The 23172-nt window shown below is 41.0% G+C and overlaps 1 protein-coding gene across 6 annotated transcripts in view; it reads left to right on the forward strand.

Annotated features, from left to right (window-relative positions):
* The first annotated feature begins 13 nt into the window (after positions 1-13).
* DLG1 (discs large MAGUK scaffold protein 1) overlaps positions 14-23172 on the forward strand; it is a 131373-nt gene continuing 108214 nt past the window's right edge. For all 6 annotated transcript variants that reach the window (XM_042820421.1, XM_042820422.1, XM_042820423.1 and 3 more), the window contains exons 1-3: positions 14-79; positions 222-353; positions 13335-13501. In XM_042820421.1, the coding sequence (XP_042676355.1) occupies positions 61-79; positions 222-353; positions 13335-13501 (318 nt within the window). In that variant the 5' untranslated portion in view covers positions 14-60. The remainder of the gene's footprint in view (positions 80-221; positions 354-13334; positions 13502-23172) is intronic.

The raw sequence follows: 23172 nt of genomic DNA on the forward strand, positions 1-23172 counted from the left end.
GGTGCGCGCCGCTGCCGCCCCGCGCCGGGTCGGGCCGAAAGTTTGCCGGGCGGAGCCGCCATGCCCGTCAGGAAGCAAGGTGAGCGCCGCGCACAGCCGGGCCGGGCGCGGTCCCGGCCGCGGACAAAGGAACGGGCGCGCCGCGCGGGGCGGTCCGCGGCGCGGGGGTGGTCGCGGTCGCCCACCTGTGCCGCCTCAGCGAGTCTCGTGTCCGCCCGCAGATACCCAGCGCGCCCTGCGCCTCCTGCAGGAGTACCGCTCCAAGCTGAGCCAGGCGGAGGACCGGCAGCTGCGGAACTCCATCGAGCGGGTCATCGGCATCTTCCAGAGCAACCTCTTCCAGGCGCTGATCGGTAAGCCGGGTTCTCGTGTGCTGCCGCCTGCGGTGTCGGTGAGGGGAGGCGGTTTGCTGTGTTGTCGGAGCCCTTGTGCCGCCGCGCTCACACACGTGCTGTTCCGATCGGCCGGTTTCTGTCATACTTTGTACGAGTTTTCTGCCCGGCCTGGAAGCGACCGGCTGTGCGGCGCCTCTCTTCTGGGCTGCGCTGTGCTGTGCAGCCGCGTTTTCCACGTCTGTTGCTATGGATTTGAACAATTTATGGGGAATGTGTTTTAGTTGTGAGTCCGTGTGTCAGTGCCTAACGAGTGAGCTGAAATGGTTTTGCTCTTAATTAGAAATTGGACAAATCTCCCTTCTGAAGGATCCCTAAAAATGCTGCAAATTGCGTGTGCCCAAGCAGTTAAAGTGAATGGAACGAAACCTCTGACGTTGCAGGTGGCTGCACCAACTTTTTCTGCACAGTGAAGTGCAGTTAAAACCTCACTAATTCCCAAGTTCAGAGTGCTTTTGGTGCTTTTTCTCTGGAACTGTTAGTGTAAATATTGCTGAAATTCTTCTGTGAAACTTTGAATTTCCTGCGCATCTCTTAGAAAACAAACAGAGCAAAATAAACAAGCAGATTGTAAACACAACTTGCAGAATTGTGGCTTCGCAGCTTCTGCAGGTTTCTTTGTGAAATTGGTCATCACTGTGTGCGAGGCAGCTCAGAGTAAAAACTTCTTCCAAGTTTCAAGTCCTTCCCTTTTAACAAAGTAACTTGCATCTAAACTGTTGTTAACATTGTAGACAGTATGGGTTTACTTTGCAGTTAGGCAGTTTGCAGCCTATGTAGCATATCTCACAGGTCCACTACTTTTTGGCCTTGTATCTTTGAATTTGTGTTGTGGTGGAAACATGAGGAGGGACAAAGCGTTGCTGCATGTGAAGAGCTTTCTCCTGGAGCATTTATTTCATCTCCAGGTAGGTTTTCAGAAGTTGGTCATCTTATGGGACATCTCCCATGTGCATTCCTGAAAGGTGGTTGTGCAGATAGGTCTGTTCCCATAGGACACCCCCAGAAAAGGCTTACTTGCAGGAGCTCTGTGCATTTCAGTACTCAGTTGATGCTGAGCAGCTCCATGATGAGGATCTGTGCACCTCTATGTGTTGTGTTGCTGAATGACATTGTTGAAGTTTTGTATTGGAAGCTTAATACTGTGATTGTGCTTCTTACTTACACCAAGGAAATCTTGGTGTTAGTTATTTATTGTATGAGGTACGAGTCAGTGGCATGGAAATGGCCTTTGGTATTGTAACCTGCAAGACACACTTTATTCTAAAAGCCATATCTGGAGCCAGCTTGCCTCTGTAACTTAGCACTTGGCAGTAGCATTCTTCAATGGGGGCTACCGTGTGGCTGCTGGAGGGCTGCATGGCCTGTTTTGTGATCTGTCAGAAGTTCTGCTGTAGCCGTGGGGTCTTTGCTTCTGTCCCGTTCAGCTGGTCTCAGCATGCACAAACAGGTGTTGCGCTGTTTGAGAGCATTAATGTTAATTTCACATTTAGTGGTTAACTGTGTGATTGCTTGTTAAGGAGCATGTGTTTGTGCTCCAAACCGTTTCTCTGAAATGTGATGGTAGAGAGTAACTTCCCAGGAACTGATGCTGTCATCTTCACTATTCTTCCCTTAACCTGCTCCTTTCCATGGAAATGAGTTGGAGGAGTACCTGCTCATGGCAGGCTGCTCCTGGATGCTGTGCTCCTGGCTACACCTTTATGCAGTGTGGCTACTGCCTTGTGCCCCCTGGGAGGGGGTCAGCGCCCTGCAGGGAGGAGGGGGCTGCCTGGAAAAGGTGCTCCATGAGAGATGGCTGCATTGGCTGGGAAGCCTTTGAGTCAGTTCCTGCCTGTCCTCTCGTGGTAGAGATTTGGGAACAGCCTGGATGAAGCTGTGCTGCAGGTTGGACTTACCTTGAATACTGCGCTTGTCATCATCTTGCTGCTGATTTTTCAGGTGTGACTTTTACAGGAGTTGTGCTGTGTCTCCAACTTAAATATTCACAGCTGCACACTGACAGAAGCTTCCAAGCTCAACTATGAATTTATTTTTCATGTAGGTGCTTCTTCTGGAAAGCTGCTTCTAGTTTCTGCTGTTTTTAACAGTAGAAAAAAAGTAAAACAAAACCTCCAATGAGCACAAATGAAGTTACTTTAATTCTACTTTTCTTTTTGCTTTTATTCTGCCTGGTTGCTGCTGTATCTCCAGGACCCTCCTGTCCGTGGTAGGTAAGAATGTTTGTGATGGCTCCAGTCAGGATTTGCTGTCAAATTCATCTTTTTTTTTTGGTGTGGTTCTGAACTTGGCAATCAAATACTGTTCTTTCAAGCAAAAAATAGTCGTTACTTTATGCACAGGAATGTATCTTCAACTCTATAATGGAAGACATCAGTATTCTCTTCCAGAAATACTGAATATTTCATCTATTTATTTTAACAGGAAGGAATTAAATGGTAGGTTCTTTGTGAATTTCAGTTTGGATACTGAAGAGTAAGTGATATTCTCACATCTGAGAACTTTTTTTTCCTCACATTATACTTTCCTTTAATTCCTCCAACAAATTCTAGTTTCAGCAATCTTACAAACTTGACCTGCTTCTTTAATATAACAAACTGATTTAAAATGACTTGAATTAAGGCAGTGGCTGCTCAGTGTGAACAGTGTTAGAAAATTGGCATAATCACATCAATGTTATTTCTGTAAGTGAAATAACTGCAGTAATTTAAATTAGTAACAATATCAGAAACCAAATGTCAGTGACCTTCCTTCAAAGAGTCTGAAAAAGCCAGTCTTTGCTTTTCTGTGTTCTGTAACGCGAAGTTCCCATTTTATTTGCTTCAGCCAGCCAAGTATAATGATGTCTGGTGCTTTAATTAAATGGATACTAGCAGCCTTTAATTAAAGCCAACTTGAGAAATAGTGTTGTTTTTAAGTAAAACTCCTATTTTACTGTGTGAGGATCTAGTGCTATCTTTTCTACCTGTTGATTTCTTTCTTGTTAAAAAAGCTTGTTATTGATATCCTGATAATTGATACAGTGAGTTAGGTTATTAAGTGGCCACAGTAAGGCATCCACGTAAGGAGGGATGGCATATGATTTCATTTCATTTTGGTGCAGAATTTGGTATTTATTTTGAAATAATCAGATCATACTTTTACAGTTAAGTCCCTAGGGCTATTTAGCATTATTTTTACAACTGCATCTGGAGGCTTTTTTTTTTTTTTTTTTTTTTTTTTTTTTTTTTTTTTTTTAAATGATGAAGTTGACTGGGAAAAGCTGAATGTGATGAATATCGTTCATGTGAGCCACCTAATTTATTTAACTTGGAGCCTTTCCGTGTGAAGATGTCTGGTGTAATTATGTGCTGAATATTCCTGACACTAAATATCTAGCGTGGGAAATCTTGCAGACAAAATGGAGTGGTTTCTGTAGCCTTTGCTGAACCAAGAAACATCCCAGTGAATGTGAAGGTGCTCTTACCCACAATCTGGATTGATGAACACTATGAAATAGTGTTAGAAATGCCACTGATGTTTTTACACACCGGAGGAATAAGTCTCATCTCTGAAACGTGATGACAGCTGATGGTTGCAGTAAGGTAAATGCCTCATTCAGGTTTATCTGATTGGGGCTGAAACTTCTAAGAATTTAAAGCAGCTGTAGCTCTGTCCACATTGCCTTTCTAGGCTGGTGAAGGGAACGGTCCTATGTTTTAGGCTGATGTAGCTCAGTGCTCCTCAAGGTTGGGATCATGTGGTGCGGTCTGACCATGGGTGGTCCCACACTGAGTTCTCTGTGACTTTGGGGATGCCGTTCTTGTTCTTTTACCTCCCTTTCAATTATTTAACTGGTGTGGAAATACTTTACTTACTAGCTAAATTCAAGTCTGGTGCAGTTAAAGCTGAAGCTTTTCTTCATAACTGAAACCAAAAGTACTTGCTCTTGAGGAAACTTCATATCAGCTTGTATTTCAGTGATATGGTTAGTTAATAGAACACAGGCTGTGATGACACAATCAACTTCTCAAACTCGCGCATGCCTGAGAGAGCTTCAGTGCTGGGTTTGTGCCCTGTGTCAGTCTGCTCTGAGGTAAGGTGAGCGAGGCTGCTTGTGAGCTGCTTCCTGACTGAAGTGCAGCTGAGGCACTGCATGGCCTGGTTCAGGGTTAGCTGAAGAATATTTTCATTGAGGATCTGGGAATTCTTGACAGTAACTCAGGAATCTGGTTAGATAGTGAATAGTGCTTTTTTATTAGATGGAAGTTCAGGGAAAATTAAATCATCACTTGTGTTGGATATACCACTGAAATTGTAGATGCTAAATAGGGTATTTTTAGAATGGAATCTTAACCTTGCTGCATTTTTGTGCTTTTTTGTTTTTTTTTTTTTCCTTCCCCTCCCCCCAAGGGCTGGGTATATCTTTGCTCCTATCTGAGACTGAAAGATCCATGGATGCAGTTCTTACAACTTTCAGGTGTTTATCTGCTGTCCAGAGCAGTGTCTTGAGGATGTGCTGCAATTACTGAGTGCAGTCCCTTTCCTTAAGCTTCAGGACAAGGTGCTCTGTTTCAGCCTGACTGGACGTAGCATTGAGTCTTCAAAAGTAGTTAAGGACTTGATTATCTGGATTTGGATTGAGAGAGTACAAAATGAAGTTTGCTTTATGTCTGGAAGTGTGGAACATGAATTCAGCTGTTACTGTACTTTTTCCATGTAGTTTGTAGTTGCCTAAGAACCCATTTTTCAGAAGAACTTCATGCTGTCCTTTTGAAGGAATGCAATGATGAGGGAAACAGACTCTCATTGCTCCTCCTCCTTAAAGAACTGCCTGTCATTTTGTATGTATGCAATACAGCTTGAGAGTGTGGAAAGCTTTGGGGGTGTTGTGTGTGTGCTGCCTGTATTCCTTCTCTTCTGATGTTTCAGTGCTTACTGTCCTGCGTGTGTTTGTGACAGTGCAATGGGATTAGGAGCTGCTTTTGGCAGCCCAAAATAGCATGGAGGTCTAGTGTAAGTTGAGCAGTTATGGGTGTGCAGAGAGAGTATTGTGGCAAAAGATTATCCCTGTGGTTATCCCAGCTGTGTATTCAGTTCTGAATCGCCGCACTGTAGAATCTGTCAGTCACAGTATTACTGTCTTTGCTGAGCTACCATCACAAGGGGTTATTGACCAGTGAACTCTGTCAATAAATGGGTGTTTTTCTAGAGGCCGAGAAGAAAGCTGAACTTCAGAATTACTGCTACAGTTTCCAGGTTCTGGAAAAGTTTCTTCTGTCCAGTGCTGCAGCTGGAATGCTGTGAGCCTGGTGATGTGGGGTTGTCCTGGGCGTCCTGTTGCCTGTGTTTTGGGAGATGGCACTTGCTTTGCAGGTGGGATGAATCATTCCAAGAGGCTCAAAATCTGACAGCTGCTGAGCTGTTTCCTTGCACAGATGGTTCCCTGAATCATAACTAGGCCGAACTTGGAGGGATTTTAAGATACTGTAGAGGGCTGACAGTAGAATCACCTCCTTAACTTTGTTCTCTAAGGTAAGGGAGGGTGTAGGGTAGTTTGATAAAGCTTTTACAGGGATCTTGTTATGAGCAAGTATCTTCCCAACCATGTCCTCAAAAAACCAGTTGCTTTGGTTTGAGATTAAAAAGACAGTTGGTCTAGGACAAAGATACAGTGAGGAAGGCTTGTGGACAAACGGTAAAAGTATTGAAAATTTGAATCCCAAGTTCAGAATCTTGTTTTAGAGCTTGGCTGCAGGGAGTGTACAGGTGTTGCTTCTGGGGGAGATGTTGTGTGTGGTGCTGCCACTGTCAGTTACCTTCAAGTCTATTAGCTATTATTAGTGAAAGAGGAAAAGGCAGAGCTGTGCACCTGTGTGAGAGCTCAGTTCAGATGTTTGAGTGAGTGTATCCCCTATATCCCTCAATTGTTTTTCTTCCTTCCCAGAGTTCATTCCTTTGGAGGAAATCCTGGTCAGTTCTGTATTGGCTCATCCTACAATTAGAAGTTACTAATAGCTCTTCCTGCATGAAGTTTCTATTAGCCTGACAGTGCTAAATACACCCTTTTAAGAAAAAAGGCACAGTTATATTGGTTGCTAATAGTTTGGAACTGCAGTTAAGTTATTTGGAGAGAATGGGTTTGGAAACTGAGAGTTTGTTTTGGGTTTTTTTCTTCTGTCTTGGGTTGGTGAGTAAGTACACATGAGGTAATGTTAAATAGGAAAGAGCGTAGACAGCCAGGGGGGTTTTGCCAACTTTTAGCTGAGTGATGACCATTTTAAGTTCTTTAAGTTTTTCCTCCCTTAGTTTTGAATATAATCCCTGTGGGATTCTGAAGGAAAACTGGAAAGAGACCATCTGAAAGTATGCTGAAGAAGCAATTGGAGAGCAAAGGGGAAAATGTGAACAGTTTGGAAGACATAAGCTGACAGGCTGGTGAGGAGTTGGGCGTGGCTCACTGCAAGCATCAGCCAGAGGAATAAGGGCAGAGAGCTGGATCTGAGGTTCGATGACAGCAGTTTCAAATGAGTGCAAATTAAGCTGCATTTATGCTATTGAAACAGAAAATAATACTTCTGGAGTTTGAGGGCTAGAAGTTAAGTGTGTGCAGAAGGGTTAAAGCTTGGGGCATAGCCACCAAAACAAGCAGAATGGTTGAGGAAGAGGAGTTGGCTGCAGCAGCTCAAAGTCTATAGAACAGGACATGTGTGGTGGGAAAGCTGCACTACAACTTGCATTTTTCAAGATGTGGTGCATAGCAATAGTCAGCATGTGTTTAAAAACAAACAACTCTAGGAAGGGCTTTACAGGGATTACCATGAGTCTGGTTTTCACTTTTTGTTGTATAAATATGAATGTTTCTGCTGGGGATGAAGGATGAACACACAAAGAGAACACTCGCCTGACTCTGGTTATTGGTTTGGCAAATGAATGTGAAGTTTCTGTTCACATTTTTATTTTCTTGTCAGTTATTAATAATTCATTTCCAGGTCTCGCATTTGGGTTTACTTAGCTTGAGATGTCAGATGAAGTTAGGATGCAGCATTGTGGCTCCTTTAGAATTATCAGGAACTGCCTTGCACCTGAGGAATGAAAATCTGTAGCATTGGTGGACTCTTTTGCCTGATCTGACAGTAATCATAACTCCACTCACATTTTGTCTATCCATTATGTAGGGCTGCTCAGAACTTGGCAGAAGCCATACGTCTCAAATAGCTCTGAACTGAAATAACATTTTGACCTTTGTTTTCCTTTCTACTAGTTTTAAGTCTTAAGTTTTAGGTGCTTCAGCTGCTTTAACAGGAAGCCCTAAGTAAGGAAGACACCTTTATTTTTTTTTTTCCCCCTAGGGAGGGGGATAGAGACCATTGTAACTTATAATGGGAGGACACATCTTCCTGGACAGCCTACATAGATGGTTGAACTGTTAGCAGACTTATTCGTTTTTGAAGCATATATTTGGAAAAATCAGACATTTGCATCTGCTGTACTTGGATGAATAAAGGTCTGATAAGAAGCAGGCCAATGGGAGATGATGGAGGAAATATTCACTTAAAAGGATCTTCAGGTGAAATATTAAAGTGAAATACAAGTAAGTCAATTTGTGAAAGAATTCATAAGCTCCTTGATCACTGCAAGCCTGAGGGACCATGGTATTAAAATGCTGTGTGCTCTGAAGTCTGTATTTTGTTGCTTTCTGACCTTCTTTGGCCAAAATGGGTTTGTTCTCTGCCTGAATGTCTGCTAGGAGGGAAATACTTCCTTGATGTCAGTGCAGAGTGTAACACACAAATGGTTGAGAACAGATTTCAAGGCTCTCATTCTTTTATGCTGCTTTGGTGAGACCTAGACTGAGGAGCTCATTAAATGCCTGTTTTGAACTCCAAAGACTTGATTTCTATGTATTGTGAGCATGTAGGAATGCTGAGTTAATGCTAGGCTGTAGGGTATCGCTGGCCATTTTCTAAATCGTAGTGGCTTGTGTTTTTGTAGTTGATATAAACCTCTCAATGAGTGGGCGAACAGAAAAAGAAGTAGGAAACCAGACATGAGAGAAAATTATCAGTTATTACTTGGAAGGGAGGTTCGATAACTTCCAATTCATGCATGGTTTTCTGTTACTCAAAAATGGTTATGAGTGACCTTGAAAGTTGATGAGCACTGAGACGACAATCTTTAGATGACCATTTGCTTATTCAGATTAATAAGGATAAGTTGCAGAAAGGCAACTGAGACTGGGAAGCTAAATCAGTGCAAATAAATCTGAAATGATGCACAGCAGAGCAAACAAACCAAACTTACTGCTAGAAGCTCTGAGTTAACCATCACCCACCTGGAGCTGATATGAAAACGTAAAGAGCTCCATGAAAATGTCAGCTCAGGGCAGTTGAAGTTAGACTGATGCTGATTATTACGCCCAGTGTAAAAATCCAGGTTGTGCCCAGATCTCTCATATAATACAATGCTTTGGTCTCTTCCTTTTTAGTGGCCTTCAGAAGGATGGAATAGAAATAGAACAAGATGGAGAAGTAACAACTTGGTGACAGGAGTAGGAGGTGGCTCCTGCAGAGAGAACAGCAGAGAATGCAAGTTAGGACAGTGTAGCCTAAAAAAGATAGAGGGATGAATATAAGGTCTGTACAACTGAGGGGCATGTAGGAACGTAATTAAGGACGTACTGTAACTGGCACTAAGCAAGAACTAAGTGGATTCAGATGAGTTGGATGCTGAGTGTGCTGTCTGCTCCAGCGGGTGCTTGCAGTGAAGAATCACAGAGTCACCAAGGTTGGAAAAGACTTCAAGATCATCCAGTCCAACCATCCCCCTGTCACCAATAGTACTCACTAAACCGTGTCCTTCAACACAACATCCAAACGTTCCTTGAACACCTCCAGGGTGGTGACTCCACCACCTCCCTGGGCAGCCCATTCCAGCGCCTGGCCACTCTTTCAGAAAAGTAGTATTTCCTAAGGTCCAGCCTAAATCTCCCCTGGCGCAGCTTGAAGCCATTCCCTCTAGTTCTGTCATTAGTTACATGAGAGAAAGAGGCTGACCCCCAGCTCTCTACAACCTTCCTTCAGGTAATCATAGAGAGCAGGAAGGTCTCCCTTGAGCCTCCTCTTCTCCAGGCTGAACAATCCCAGCTCCTTCAGCCACTCCTCATAAGGCTGGTGCTCCAGACCCCTCACCAGCTTTGTTTGAAAAACAGAAACAGCAAACAAATATGCACTTGTTAAATAAACTGTTGTTTGTGCACAGTGGTGTTAAGTATATTGAAATTGAATCTTCAAGTGAGTGTATAATTAATATTGCAAATACAGATGTCATTAACTTGTGCGTACTGTGATAAGCTTACAGCTCGTGTAGAGTATGGCTTAAGGGCAACAGTTGGCTGTTTTACCTGCACGGTGTCCAGTGTGGTCTGTTGTAGTACCGTGTGTCAGTGTTTTAGTCCACAAAATGTTAAGTTTGTGTGGAATTTCCTGGTGTTTAGTTAAGGAAAACCACCTATAACCCCCAAATAGCCAAAATGCTTAGAGGGTGAAAACGGAAAGCCTAAGAACAGTGAGTTACTGTGATCATTAAATGACTTTCTAATTAAAAAATAAAAAAAAGAAAAAGTGCACCAGAAATAGCTCAATACATTTTTGGAAGTAGTAAATGCCTGGGTTTTTTTGGCTCTCTCCCTCATACCATAACATTAAAGGTTTGCTACTAGGATTTTTAAATAAAACCTGAAGAACAACAATAAATAAAGGATTCTGGCGAGTTGTTTCATACCTGTCAGAAAGCCAAAAACATTGTACTGGTTCTTGTGCTCCTGCCTGTAACATGCTCAGTGAAGCCTGGAAACAAAACTGCCTTTAAACTGTACAGTCACTACTAAAATGGTGAATTTTAGCACTAGTTTTGTTTTGTGACGTTTCTCTGAAAGCAGAGACTGGCCTCTTCTCAGGGAGGGTCTGCCCCTTCTGAGTACCGACAACGTCAGTGGTTTGCAAATATCTACTCTGGAGAACTTCCCTAAACTAAGCATGCCATTAATTTTCTTGCATTTTGGCTGTTAGATCACTTCAGAGTAATTTCTACCTGCTTTCAAAAGAAAAGGGCAAACAGCGAATCCTTTTTTGAGAGCTTTATGAAAGCACGCTTGTCCCAAAAGCTTGTGTTACAGCCCAGGTTTCCATTGAGGGCCCAGAGAGAGAACTGTAAAGGTGAGCTGTCTGTTGCAGGAACCTGGCAATTGAAGCCTCAGAAATGGATGCTGACATCAGGCATACCACAGTTAAATTTTACCATAATCCATTGTAATATACGGCTTAATTTTGGGATGTTTAGGCAGTATACCAATCTAATGATGATTTGGTATGTCAGTGCAACATCCAGCTTTACTCTTTATCACTCATTGGCTCTTTGGCTCTTTTGAAACTGTGCAGCTACTTGTAAGTGTCACTCAGCCTCACTGAATGTTTTCCTTCTCGTTACAAGTTGTGCTCACTTCTACTGGTCTCTGACTTGAATTTTCATTTTTTCTGTAACTTAGTTTTTGTCTTGTTTGATTTACAAACACTCTGGGAAGTAATATGGAAGGGGATAAGACATGAAAAAACATAGTTAGCTGGAAGGAGGAAATCATAAATGTAAGTTTAAAAAAAAAAAAAAAAAGTATTTTGCTATCTACTGTCTACAAGAACAAGGAAAACAGCAGAACTTTTCATTTGAAAAGTGCGTCTTCAGATTAAAATGACTTCATTGGCTATGTCAGGTGTGTTCACACAAGGAAATATCTTTGTGAGCTGATGCACAGCAATAGACCAGATAAAAACATTTAATAGCTTGGATTTAGTATTGCTTGAATTTCTGACTTCATGGAATACAAGCATCCAGCATTCAGTCCTTGTGCTCTTAGTGCATTGAGATGCACAGACTGCCAGGCTGTGCTCAAAAGTGCTCACCGTCAGCATTCTGAATAGCCAGTGTAAATGGATGTTGGGATTTATTTATTTTTTAAGAGAAAGAATATTTTCTAGCCATTAAATTCTGAGGAAATTTTGTTACTTACTTGGAGCAAGTTCAGGATAAACAGAAACTAATCCTGATATTAGGTTGCGTATGTATATATTGGTAGTAAATATATGGTGTCCTTCAGAGATGGAGAAATAGTGTATGGGAAATAAGGTGCTTTTTGGAGCAAGTCATTCTGCAGTACACAATTGGCTACCTCAGCTGGCAGTGAGACTTAGAAGTACCAGAATTGAGAGTAGATGCCCTAGATTTCTGCTGTAAAACACTTGCACAAATAACCCCTTCCCATAAATAATGTAGTAGTCTTCATGTCCTGGTTGATGTGGATTGCTGCTATAGAATCAGCTCCAAACGTTGCCTGTTTCAATGTACAAAGCAGTGTATCGGGAGGAAAAAATCTTTACTCAGTGCACTTGATTGATGCATTAATGTTAATGCAGCTATGGGAGCTAATGTGAAGGACAGAGATACAAATTGCCCTTAAATCTGAGGTTGGTTTGCTGCTATATATCTAGGTCACTTAATGTCTTCTGTAGCCCTTGCTTTCTTCCAATCAGCAGTGCAAAGAGCAAGTGTAACTTTAAAAATTAATGTAAGCAGTTGGTAGGAATTTCTCTTGCTAAGAGAAAAGCTACAAATGGAATTTGAGGATTAGAGTTTTCTGAACATGAAAAGAGCAGGAGCGCAATGTCTGTAGGAAAAACCTGCGTGTGGAACACCAACAAAACAGTAAGACGTCTCCCATTTATGTGGTGTTTGTCTTATGGTGCTGCTCCATCTGTAAAGGAATTTGGTTATTGTGCCTCTGGTGTCTGTGGGGAGCTGCTGGGAAGCAACAAGATTCTGCAGATGAGAACCCTCCATACTCTTTGCTGGGTCCTATTTCTTGCTTGGACAAACCTTGTCAGAAGGGCTTGTCTTCTGTGAAGCTGTTGTAATGAAAAACATAAGTTGCAATCTCTGTGTAGTGGCTTTTCTGCTTCCAAGAAGAGAGTAAAAGCTTTGTAAGTTCTTTGTTCCCCTGTCCTTCCCTTAGCATAAACCATTTAGATTTAAATTGAATTTCAAATTTAAATGTATTTGATGTGAATGATTACTGTTGTGGTAGCAAGTTTTGGATACTTAAATTTCCCTGGAAAGACGCTTGATCCTTCCTTTTTTTTTTTGCTTTTCATTTTTAATTAGTGCTTCATGCAGTGGATAGGATGTCAGTAGAAAATAAAAGCAAAGGCTAATGCTGCCAGATTCTTTTCCCCCCGAAGTTCCCAGCTGAATCATCATAAATAACTTATTTATTACAAAAATTTACTTGCTTGTTCATAAACATGACTTAGAATTCATACTAATTCATACCATTCAATTTGCATCCTATTTCTGTTACTTGAGTCATCAGCTGTTTATTTATTTATTTTTGTTCTGTATAACTCGGTCAATTTCGTTTTTCCTAACTCCTTTTAACTTTCTTGGTGCTGATTTCATCGATATACTTGTGTTTCTGAGGTCATTTAATTTAAGTACATACCACAGGAGGAGACCTTCTAATATTGCCCCTGAATAGGGGCTTCAGGTGACCAAAGGCTGCATTCCCTCAGGTTAGGCATAGCATCAGCTGAAGCACAGATACCCATCCTTTCTGCTGTTCCACTGAAGTTATTCCATATGCTTCTGCTGTTTCTGCTGCAACCTGTGCTTCTGGTAGCACTGCTGCCAGTGACCAAATCCTGAAGTGAGTGGGACGTAGGCATTCTGAGATACAAGGCACAGGGAACTGTGTGTCCTGGGGAAAGCTTCGAGTGATCTTAACGATAGGGCTTCATCTGTAATATGTATATCCAGTAGCAGCTATCTAATTTGTTTTGCAGGATGAGAATGCTGTTAAACTCAGAATATCATCGTAACTATGGAACCTAACTTCACATTTTTTTGTGTCTCTAGATATTCAAGAATTTTATGAAGTGACCTTACTCGACAATCCAAAATGCATTGATCACTCTCAGCCATCTGAACCAATACAGCCTGTGAATACCTGGGACTTCTCCAGCCTTCCGAGCACAACAGTGACATCAGAAACACTGCCAAGCAGCCTTAGCCCAAGTGTAGAGGTATGTTGTCTCTGCTGGTTTTTTTTTTTAACCATTGAAATGTTAAAGGTAACAGATGTGTTCATTTTACTTAATGTGTTTATAATTTTTTTAATTAAATGTGCCATGAAGTGACTGTTAAGTGATGAGAAAATGAAGCAGGGAAGTAAATGCATGATAGGGTGTATTTTCAATAAGCCAGGATCTCCATCCCTCAGTTTAAGTAGTGATGTTACTTGCATTTCTTGTGTAAGTCTTGTTTGTATGTCCTTAAGGAGGTGAACTCAGTTTCAGGTGTGCCTTAAGTACAGGCAGTATTGCAAGAAGAGTGTGAGCTTCTCAGTGGTTAAAGGTAGCAAGCTAAAATGACTTGTTTTTATTAAATAGTAATTAGAGCTCAGGAAGAGCAGTGAGCAGACCTGCTGAAGGAGTAGTGCTGTGTCTTGTAGGGCAGCCCAGGGCTGTGTGCCACCCAGAAAGATGAAGTCCTCAGGATGCCTTACTGAGTGAACTTGAGCTATTGAAGCTATTATGGAATCTGTCAAATTCTGTAGAGGAGATCTGGATTGTTGCATCTTGTCAGAGTTTGGAAGATGTCTAGTTGGGAAAAGACCAACTTTTTAGCTTAGCTAGGGATAAATGTTATATACTGCTAAGAATCGTTATTACAAACTCTTTGCATCAAGAAACTGCACAACATTGGTGTACTGTGTTTTTGTCAGGATTGCAGGTAATCAAACATCTCAAAGATTAGAAGTTGAACTTTCAACGCAGCAATGAATTATTTTCCTTTGATTTTTGTGAATGTTGACTTCTAGGCTGGGAAACATGAAATCACTTGTCTCTGAGGCATTAGCTGCATGAGGTTGTATAGAGTGAGCCACTGCTGTAGTTGCCTTAATGAAAATCATTTTTAAGGGCTATCACTTATGGAGAAAATCCAGTGATGTTGGATGTATGAGAAATAGTGTGGAAAAAACTGCGTTACCTGTAGGCCTAACTCAAGAAGTCCTGAACACGGTTGTTAGTGAAGTATCTCAGCTGAGCTGTTTTCTAGGTGAAGCAACTGTTTCTCCTGTGCAGTACAGAGGCAGTGGTGTATAATTACAAGAACTAACCTGATATAATGTGGATCACTTTGTTATTCTTTTAAGTGTCCCAGATTTGGACTCCTGTGACAAAGCCACCTGTCCTCTAGACTACTTGTCTCAAGTATCCTATGGAAGGCAAACAAACCTTTGACCTTCAGTATATGAACTGGATCTTGCATTTACTTCCACTATTTGAAAGCATGGTTGTACATATTGGTGTGGATGTTAATTTATGCAAAACCAAACTAAGCTTCTCTCAGTCTTTGTCACACACAGCGAAGCTGACCTGACTTTATTAGAATACTGCTAATTAGGAGTGCTATTTTCCCACATTGTGGTTGGATAGATGGAGAGTTTTGAAGTGTGGAATTTCAGTATTAATTTCATTTGCATTTTTCAGCATATCTGTATATCTTATATTTTTTTGGAAAGATAAGCTATATATAACAGTTGTTATAGTAAACATATGGTCGTTCTTATTTTCAGTCTTAATTTTCTTCTTTGCTGACTGTTTTTTCTTAATACCTTTCCCTCCATATTTTGAAATTAAAAACAAACAAAAATCCCAGCCCTACCTCCAACCAGGCAAACAAAGAGAAACAGAGGAAATTCTTACATATTGACACCTGCTATGCGTAGTAATAAAAGTTAACATTTTTAATCTGTAAAATTTGATGCATTTTGCTTTCAATAATATGCTTTTTTCCTTGGAACTTTTTTCATTATATCTGTGGTTTTAATCAATGTAAGGGTGTAGTCAGCCTCAAATACTGCTACAGCGTGTGTGACACCTAATGATTTGTTTTGTTCACTGAAACTTATTAGAGATCAGAGGGAACCTGAGTTTAGCATCCCCATTTGGTTCGTGTTTCTATACGGAAACGGTCACTTTTTAGACTTGCAAGGCTGCTGCCCAAATGAATGGTAGCTCATTAACCAGGCATAACCAGACCAATGTACAAGATGACTTGGACGTTATTTTAGGTGGTAGAACAAGAGTGGATGAGAGTGGGGCAGTTTTTATTGCTTGCAGGTGGTTGTCCTTGAGTGTCATGCCTTAAACCACACTTCTTTTGCCTTACTGATATGTCTCTGCTGTAGTTACTCTGGAACAACTGGGTTTTCTTCCAGCTGACACTTGCTCTACTTGAAAGTTGCTTGGGAGTGGGGATAGAATGCTTCCCTGTAGTGAATGAGGATTGTATTACAAGAACTTTCTATGCAGCTGACTTTGGAAGTGACTTTTTAGCAATGTGTGCTTGTATATACATGGAGTAGTGGTATGCAAGTTTAGCTTACCTAAGGATTTTTAATGGAACGTAACAGAGTTCTTTGGCTTTGCTACTTCTGGATCAAAGCAGTAGATTTTGTAATTCCCATAGATACCGTATTAGAGGAAGTTAGAGCTACAGACTGCAGTTTTCCTGCTCGCAGCAATCTGCTTTCCTTTCTGTGCTTCCTGACAGCTTTATTTGTTTTAGCTTTCAGTACAAAAAAAAAAAAAAAAAGATTCAAGGCAGTGATAAGCGGGACAGGAATGTTAATCCCTGCTGTGCTGAGGAGCAGTAGAAGGTCTGTCGTTTCAATTGGAAAAGGTTAACGGGTGCGTGGCTCTATGGTGTGCGTTAAATACTGAGCTTGGGGTGCGTTGGTAATGCAGGTTAAGTCGTGTAAAGCTGGCTTTCCGTGCTGGTCCGTGGGAGAAGGGTCTGTGCTGCAGGGCGCTCGTAGGGCCCGAGCCGTGATCTGTAGCGCCACCTGGAGGCGGGATGCTGCGCGCCTGGGAAGGACGTGGTGAAACTTGAATCTCCGGTGAAGTCTGCCTTGACCTAATTGAGGAGTTCATTGCTAAGGAAACAATTTTTTTTTCCTTCTTTTTCCTTTAACTCGGTGAGGTACTGGTTGGTTTAATTCAAGCTGAATAGCAAACGCTTGTTAATTTCTCTGATGTAAAAGTAGCCCCAACTTCATCTTAGAAACTGGGGGTGGAGGGAAAAGAAAAGAAAAAAATGACCATTGGCTTAGATGGTCATGGTCAATGACATTTTGGCTTAGATGGTGGAACTTGATCCAGAACATTTACTGTTACAGCTAGGCTAACAGATCTCAGTGTTTAGCGAATAATGGTGGCTGATCTGTGGTTTTCCCTGTTCAAACATATGGGCATGTGCAGATTGAATCAGGCATGTAGGGAGTATCTGGCTTACTGTCTTCTAAGTCCTTCTTGCCAAGTTCTTTTCTCTTGTAATAGAAAGAAAATAGAAGAGGAAATAATAAAGAAAAGAGCTGAAATTACAGACCAGTCAGCTAAGTGTCCAACCAAGGCAAGGTAGAAATGAAACTTTAATCATCTTGCAATCGTGGAATCATCCAGGCTCACTAATGGAAAATGTCAGATTGCTAAGGGTTAATGAAAACACAGAGACTATAAAAGCTCTCTGGGCAATCTGTTCCAGTGCTAGACTATCCTGACAGGGAAAATCTTTTACTTCTTGAAATCTGTTTCAGTTGATTTCTGTTTCCCAGTTTTCTGATGCAGATACACTTGCCTCTGTTGTTTTGTAGGTACTGGGAGACTTCTTTTAGGTCATACTGAAACTTTTTCTTAAAGCTAAATCAGGAGCAGTGCCCTCATCCTCTCTCTATGGAATAATCCTTCCAGCCCCTCACTGTATCGATGGCCCGCTGCACAACTTGCTTCAGGTCATCTTCATCTTTCCCATGCTGGGGGGCCACGCAGTGGTGCAGCTGGGTGCAGTATTCCAGATGTATTAATAGAAGTGCCAAGCAAAGTGGAATAGTTTCCCTTGGTATTACTGTGCTTCTGGTAACACATTTAGATGCTGTTAGCTGACTTTGCTATTGAAGCATTCTGCAGGCTCAGGCAGAGTGTGCTCCAAATCCATACAGAGAAAGATAATGTGAATATTTTGGTAAGAGATGGAATTAAACCAAATTTTCTTGTACAGCATGAGAATTGGTTGTGCCCACAAAGCAAGCAGTGATGTCTTAACTTTTCAAAGATTTTTTTTTTTTTTTTTTAATCTATGTAACATCTTAAGATGAGATAACATTGTATGGAGAAGGAACTTGAGGTATATTTTCCAGGGCAATGAAGAAAACCGCTCGTTTAATGGATAGCCTGTAGCAGTTAGTATTCATACTGGAAATGTGTGTCAGGTGGTTAATCAGAGTCTTAGAGGAAATCCCCGGAAGCATTACCTGCCTACCTAGAGTATGGTGTTAAAGATGCTGTGCTTCTGTTTCTCTGCTGCAGTCGGCTTTGTTGACTGCACTATCCTCATCGGGCCATTACAAACGCAGTCAGTTGTACCTGTCCCAAAAACAGGTGCTTCCTGGGGAAATCTAGGCCTGTCATGGTGATCATCTTCAAATATGTCCTCAATATTTGTACAGACTCATTGCTGGCTACCTTGATGGCGTGCTGTGTCTGATTGTTCTGCAACCTGTTGTTGTACTGTTGCTTTATGCTTGTGTTGCACGTGCTTGTGTATTGCCCAGTATGTTTTTCAGCTACTTTTACTGCAGAAATAGCATGCTTGTTTTATTTGGGCATCTGATAGTGTAGAGTCTGAGGTCTGGTAGTGAGTGTGTAGTGTGTAGTCTGAGGATCCTCATTGCTTTCTCTATGCCAACTTGGTGGGAGGGAAACGACATTTGGCTTGCTATTATTTTCCTTCAGTTCTTAAAACCTAGACAGTTTGTACAAATAAAGGAGTAGAATTCAGGTCAGGATGCATACGCAAGCAATAAATTTCTACTATTTCTAAAAATTTACCTTTAATTGTGGGGTTTTTTTTTTTTATCTTGTAACAATAGCATTGTGCATCCAGGTTCTAAGGTTAGCTGGGTTAGGTTACAGCATCTTAAAATGTTAATGCCTTCTTTGCTAAAGGAGCTGAGATAATGCTTGCAGTGATGCTACTGCTTGATCTTTACCAGGTCTTTGAAATCTCTTCAGATCTGCTGAAGTTGAGGAACTGATGTACTATCAAAAAGCTCAGCTGAGCCTGCTTCTCTGGTTATACCTGTGACAGCTGTATGTTACACAGGTTTTCTCAAAGAATTGGAAAGCAAATTAGCATTTAAATAACCATCAGTGCTTTTATAACTTGTTGGTGGATGAAAATATTTGCAAAATCAGTGTTTTTCCAAAGCATTATTTTAATTTTTGTGATTTATTCATTGTATGGTTTATATATGCATGGATTTTCCTTTAATTATCTGGTGACGTGTCTGGTAGATACAGAATTTCATGCTGGAAGAAGAATAGATCTGTGAAGGAAAAAAAAAAAAAGGGCCTGCCAAGTACAGCCTGAAAGAATTGGTAGGTAATTCAACATGAGAAAATCCCATCTGTTCCCTGTGTATTACTCAGCTGAGTAATGCTTTGTTTTTTTCAGTGTTAATGGCCTAGGTAGCAGCGAATGGAACTGGGTAGAACAGATGTTGGTGATTGCTACTGGTGTGACATAGAGCTGACAGAACAAATGTTTATTTTTCAATAGATATGAATATGAACAGATTGTGATGCTGCTTACAATTTCAGTGCACTAATAGTGATTTTAGTGTCTAAGAAATGCTTACTGACTGCATACAAGTGTCTTATTCTTTGCATTAAAAATAGAGCTTTTCATGCTTTTCATGATATTGATTCAGGTTTTTGGGGTACTTCAGGGTCTTTCTGTTGCTCCTCACATCACAATTTAAAGAAGTTTCCAAGTTAATGTATTATGTTGATTAACTTTCAGTTCTGTTTTTTTTTTTTTTTTTACATAGTCATTTTTCTTAAACAACTCTGAGCTCCCAGGCGTAACACGTGCTTGGTCATTCAGGGAGTTCTGAGATTCATCACCAAGAAGCTGTGTTCTTGTTTCTTCTGGAGATGCTAAGCCTCAGGAATGCTTGACTCATGTTTTCAAATTTGTTTGTTTTATGAGCAGGATTTCCAATGAAAAGCATGCAGATACTATGTTTATGGGCTGGAAACTGCTAGCTTATGTACTCTGAGAGCTTATCCATCTGTGTATTGGATTGGTGAAAATGTGCACTAGCATTTGCTACAAAATGTCTTGCTTTGCCACTACAGTACGTGTGATTGGTCTCTTTCCATTCTGTGTGGACGTGCCCCATGATGACATTCATTTACTGAGAAGTAATTTTTTCATCCATTTGAAACCTCAACCACGCAATGCCTCTTCATGCTTTCTGAATTGCTGTCTTTGGCACAGCTCATATGAATAGTGGATCTGAACAGTTAGGTGCCTTTTGGGACAAGGTTTATTGGCTACTGGTCTTGGTAAAAAGATGACAGTGAGTGGGAAGATGATGATCCTTGGTTCTAAAGGATTCCCAGAGAAGACTAAGAATTTAAAGAAAAGAAAGACGAAAGCACCTTTAAATAAATCAGTTGTTGCCAGGATTAGGTTGAATAAGCTTAATCTTAGAGCAGGGTGGCTGAGAGAAATTTGAGTGATGAGAAAGGTCATTGATTTGTGCCCTTGATACACAGAGCATGACTGATGGACAGGCAGAGCTTGTGCACCATTGGGAGCTCCTGAATTGCAGTTTGTGCAGGAAGCACACATGTGGGCTGCATGCCTTAGGCCAGGCATTAAGAGACATTGCTAGATGTGTGCCAAGCCACCTAAAAGGGCATTTGCTCAGTTTCTCTTGGTTTTGTATCCTTGTGCTTTATGAAGTTCTCTGCTCAAAGCACCTGAGCAATCAGTCTTCTCTAAAGACTTGGGGAATCTGAGGATATTTTGTACAAGGAGTGTCCTGAATGCTTTGAGCTACATGCCTGTTTTTTCTTCTGACAAAGGAGGGTTCCAGCTGCTTGGTTGCTGCTTTGCTTCTCTGTTTTCTGAACTCAGAATTTTTATACTTCTTCTGTCTGGGTTGAGTCTTACATCAATCTGAATGTGTGTTTATCTCTGCAGTGGTAAACCTTCACCTGGTGTTCATACTAGAACTGCTTCCAAGGCAGCAGAGACGGTGTGAATCTCTGCCTTGATTTCAACATGCAAGGTAGAAATCCTGGTTTTGATGGCTGAATGATGTAAGATAAAACTTGACATCCTATTTAAGCTTAGATGAGGGTTTTTTTTGTTTTTTTGTTTTTTTGTTTTATTGCTTGCACGTTAGCAAGCTTTTCTTGCTTAATGCTTAATGATTTTATGTTAGTAATTTAGAAATGGGGAAATTATTTTCTATTGTCCTTCTTTTCTCCCATGTCCTATAAAAGCACCATTTGTCTGCAAAATTAAATGTTCAATCTTAGGAAAAATAGTTTCCTTATTTCTTAACTTCTTTCTCTTCTGTCCTTTTTTTTCTCCCCCCCCCCCCCTCCCCCCCAGTGTATAATAGGGCAGAGCCAGGGAGTCCAGTGGAGTAAAACTGCGGAATTTTTCTACTTTTATATCTGCTGAGGGGAAAGCAGCATTGCTGTTGTTTAGCTTCATAGCTCTCGTGAGCTGAGGCCTGCCAGCCTCTATTTGATACTATTCAACATGTGGTGCTTCTGTTGTATTGCATGTGCTCCCTCAGCCCTGCCACTTCCATGAGAGCCAGGCTTTGGTTGAGACACTCAATTAAAACAAAACTCATTCTGTTTCTGGCTACATGACACGGGTGTGCGTGCCTCCCTCAAAGTCAGGGTCTCATCCTGCCACATACCCATGGCCACGATGTCACTGTGTGAGCAGTGACTGCATTAAGCTGAGGCTTGTGTGAGCTGGGGGTGACTGCAGCAGCAGGTGGGCTGCTGCCTGGTGCTGTGCTCTGGCTAGCAAGTGTGGGGACAAGCACAGCACTGAGCCTGGTAGGTGCTGGCACAGCCTCTTGCGGGCATCCAGAGGGTTCAGAGTGAATTAAGCTTTATTGTTCCAGATGATGTGATGTGAAGAATGGCTCTTTGAAGGATGAAAAAGGAGAGAGAACAGTCTTGTGTGCAATGCATACCAGGGGACTTGGTGGGACTTGATTCTGGAACCTGTTTTTAAAGTGAAACGGTGTTGTGAGAATGCTCTGGGTAGATACTGGAATGTTTTAGACTTGTTTGGTGACACATATACCATTGATTTGTCTGGTGGTATATCATAGGCTGAGCACAAAATAATAACTTGAGAATTTAAGTTTAAAATGGTCTGTTGATATGTTTTTTCAAAATGCTTCCCTGTTTATGCAGCAAAGGTGGGGAGAGACCTAATGGGAGAGGATAACTCACCTGAAGGCTAACTGGTTGCTTCCAATGCTTTGTGTGCTGGATTAATATAGCAAGGTTCTAATTTGTGCATGCAACTGCACAAATTAGTTAGTGTTAGTGTTTCACAGTACAAACTGGGTTTTTTTGTGTGTCCAAATTTTGACTTCTCCCAGCAGTGTTAATCAGGCTGACAAGGCTATGCTTGTGCATACAAACTTTGCCTTGTCATTGCATTACAGCATTACAAAAGGAAATGAAATTCTAGGTTAATTCAAGGCTCAAAATAGCGTTTCTCTTGCAATATGCATTACTCTTTCCTTGCCACTTTCTTCTCTCCCTGTTCTACGTGGAATATTCCATTCATTACTGCTTAGGAAATCAGTTGTTTTGCAGCTAACAAATGCTGAAATAATGTTACAGGAGAAATGCTTGCTTGCAACCTTAACTATTTTTGAACAAAAGCTTAATTTTAGAAATTGTAACAAGCTAAGAGAAGCTGAACTGAGATTTTTTGCTGTAAAATAATTTCGTAGTGCATTTCATCAAATGAATCCCTATGACTCTTATCTGTTAGGTAATCCTGAAAGAGGAGTATGTGAAACAGACTATGAGGAGGCACTTAACTGGTATGGAATGAGATTTGACATCTTTTGTAAGATATTTTCAAGGATAAATTCAAGTTTTTCAGATGTAGGTAGTCAAAATAGGTTAAAAATCTTTTATGAAACTTCCAGCATTTGTATTTTAGTTTGCTCTCTCTTTTTCTTCACATTATTTCTACCTCTGAATGAATCCAAAGGGGAACCTGGCTCACATTCTACTGTTTTGACTGTTCAGTAAGAGTGCTTCTCATTTGAGATGATCTTTTGCTGGGACTGAAAATAAGCCTCTTAAATGTTTGGAAAAATACCTGCTATGCTGAAACAATGGATTGTTTATGCATTGTGACGACCAAGGTAAGATCATAAAGCTTTTGATTAATACCTGTGATCTTGAGTTCTTGAACCTCTCTTTCAATTTTGTCTCCCTGTAATGAGAACATCTTGATGGTATTCTAGTGCTGTTTTTTTGTTTTAACTTTAAATGCACCAATTGTGAATGTGCATTCTGTAGTTGTTGCTAAGAACAGTCACAGAACATAATTCTTGTCAGAGCTGATTATGCACGTTGAAAAACTCGTATATGAAGTAGAATGGTGAATTTGTTTTTGTCATTCTGCAGTAAGATTCTTTCTTATAGAACTCACTCTTTAAGTGTGCTAATGTAATAGTGTGCTTTTTGTTCTGTAGAGTGGAATTCTGAGTGATGTTTTACATAACCCTTATCAGGACGTGTTTAAAAGGGAAGATGCTGAATTTAGGAAGTCCTGCTAG

Source organism: Centrocercus urophasianus, unplaced genomic scaffold (assembly GCF_019232065.1).
Source record: "Centrocercus urophasianus isolate 14NV4802_14NV808 unplaced genomic scaffold, USGS_Curo_1.0 seq_19, whole genome shotgun sequence".
Lineage (NCBI taxonomy): Eukaryota > Metazoa > Chordata > Aves > Galliformes > Phasianidae > Centrocercus > Centrocercus urophasianus.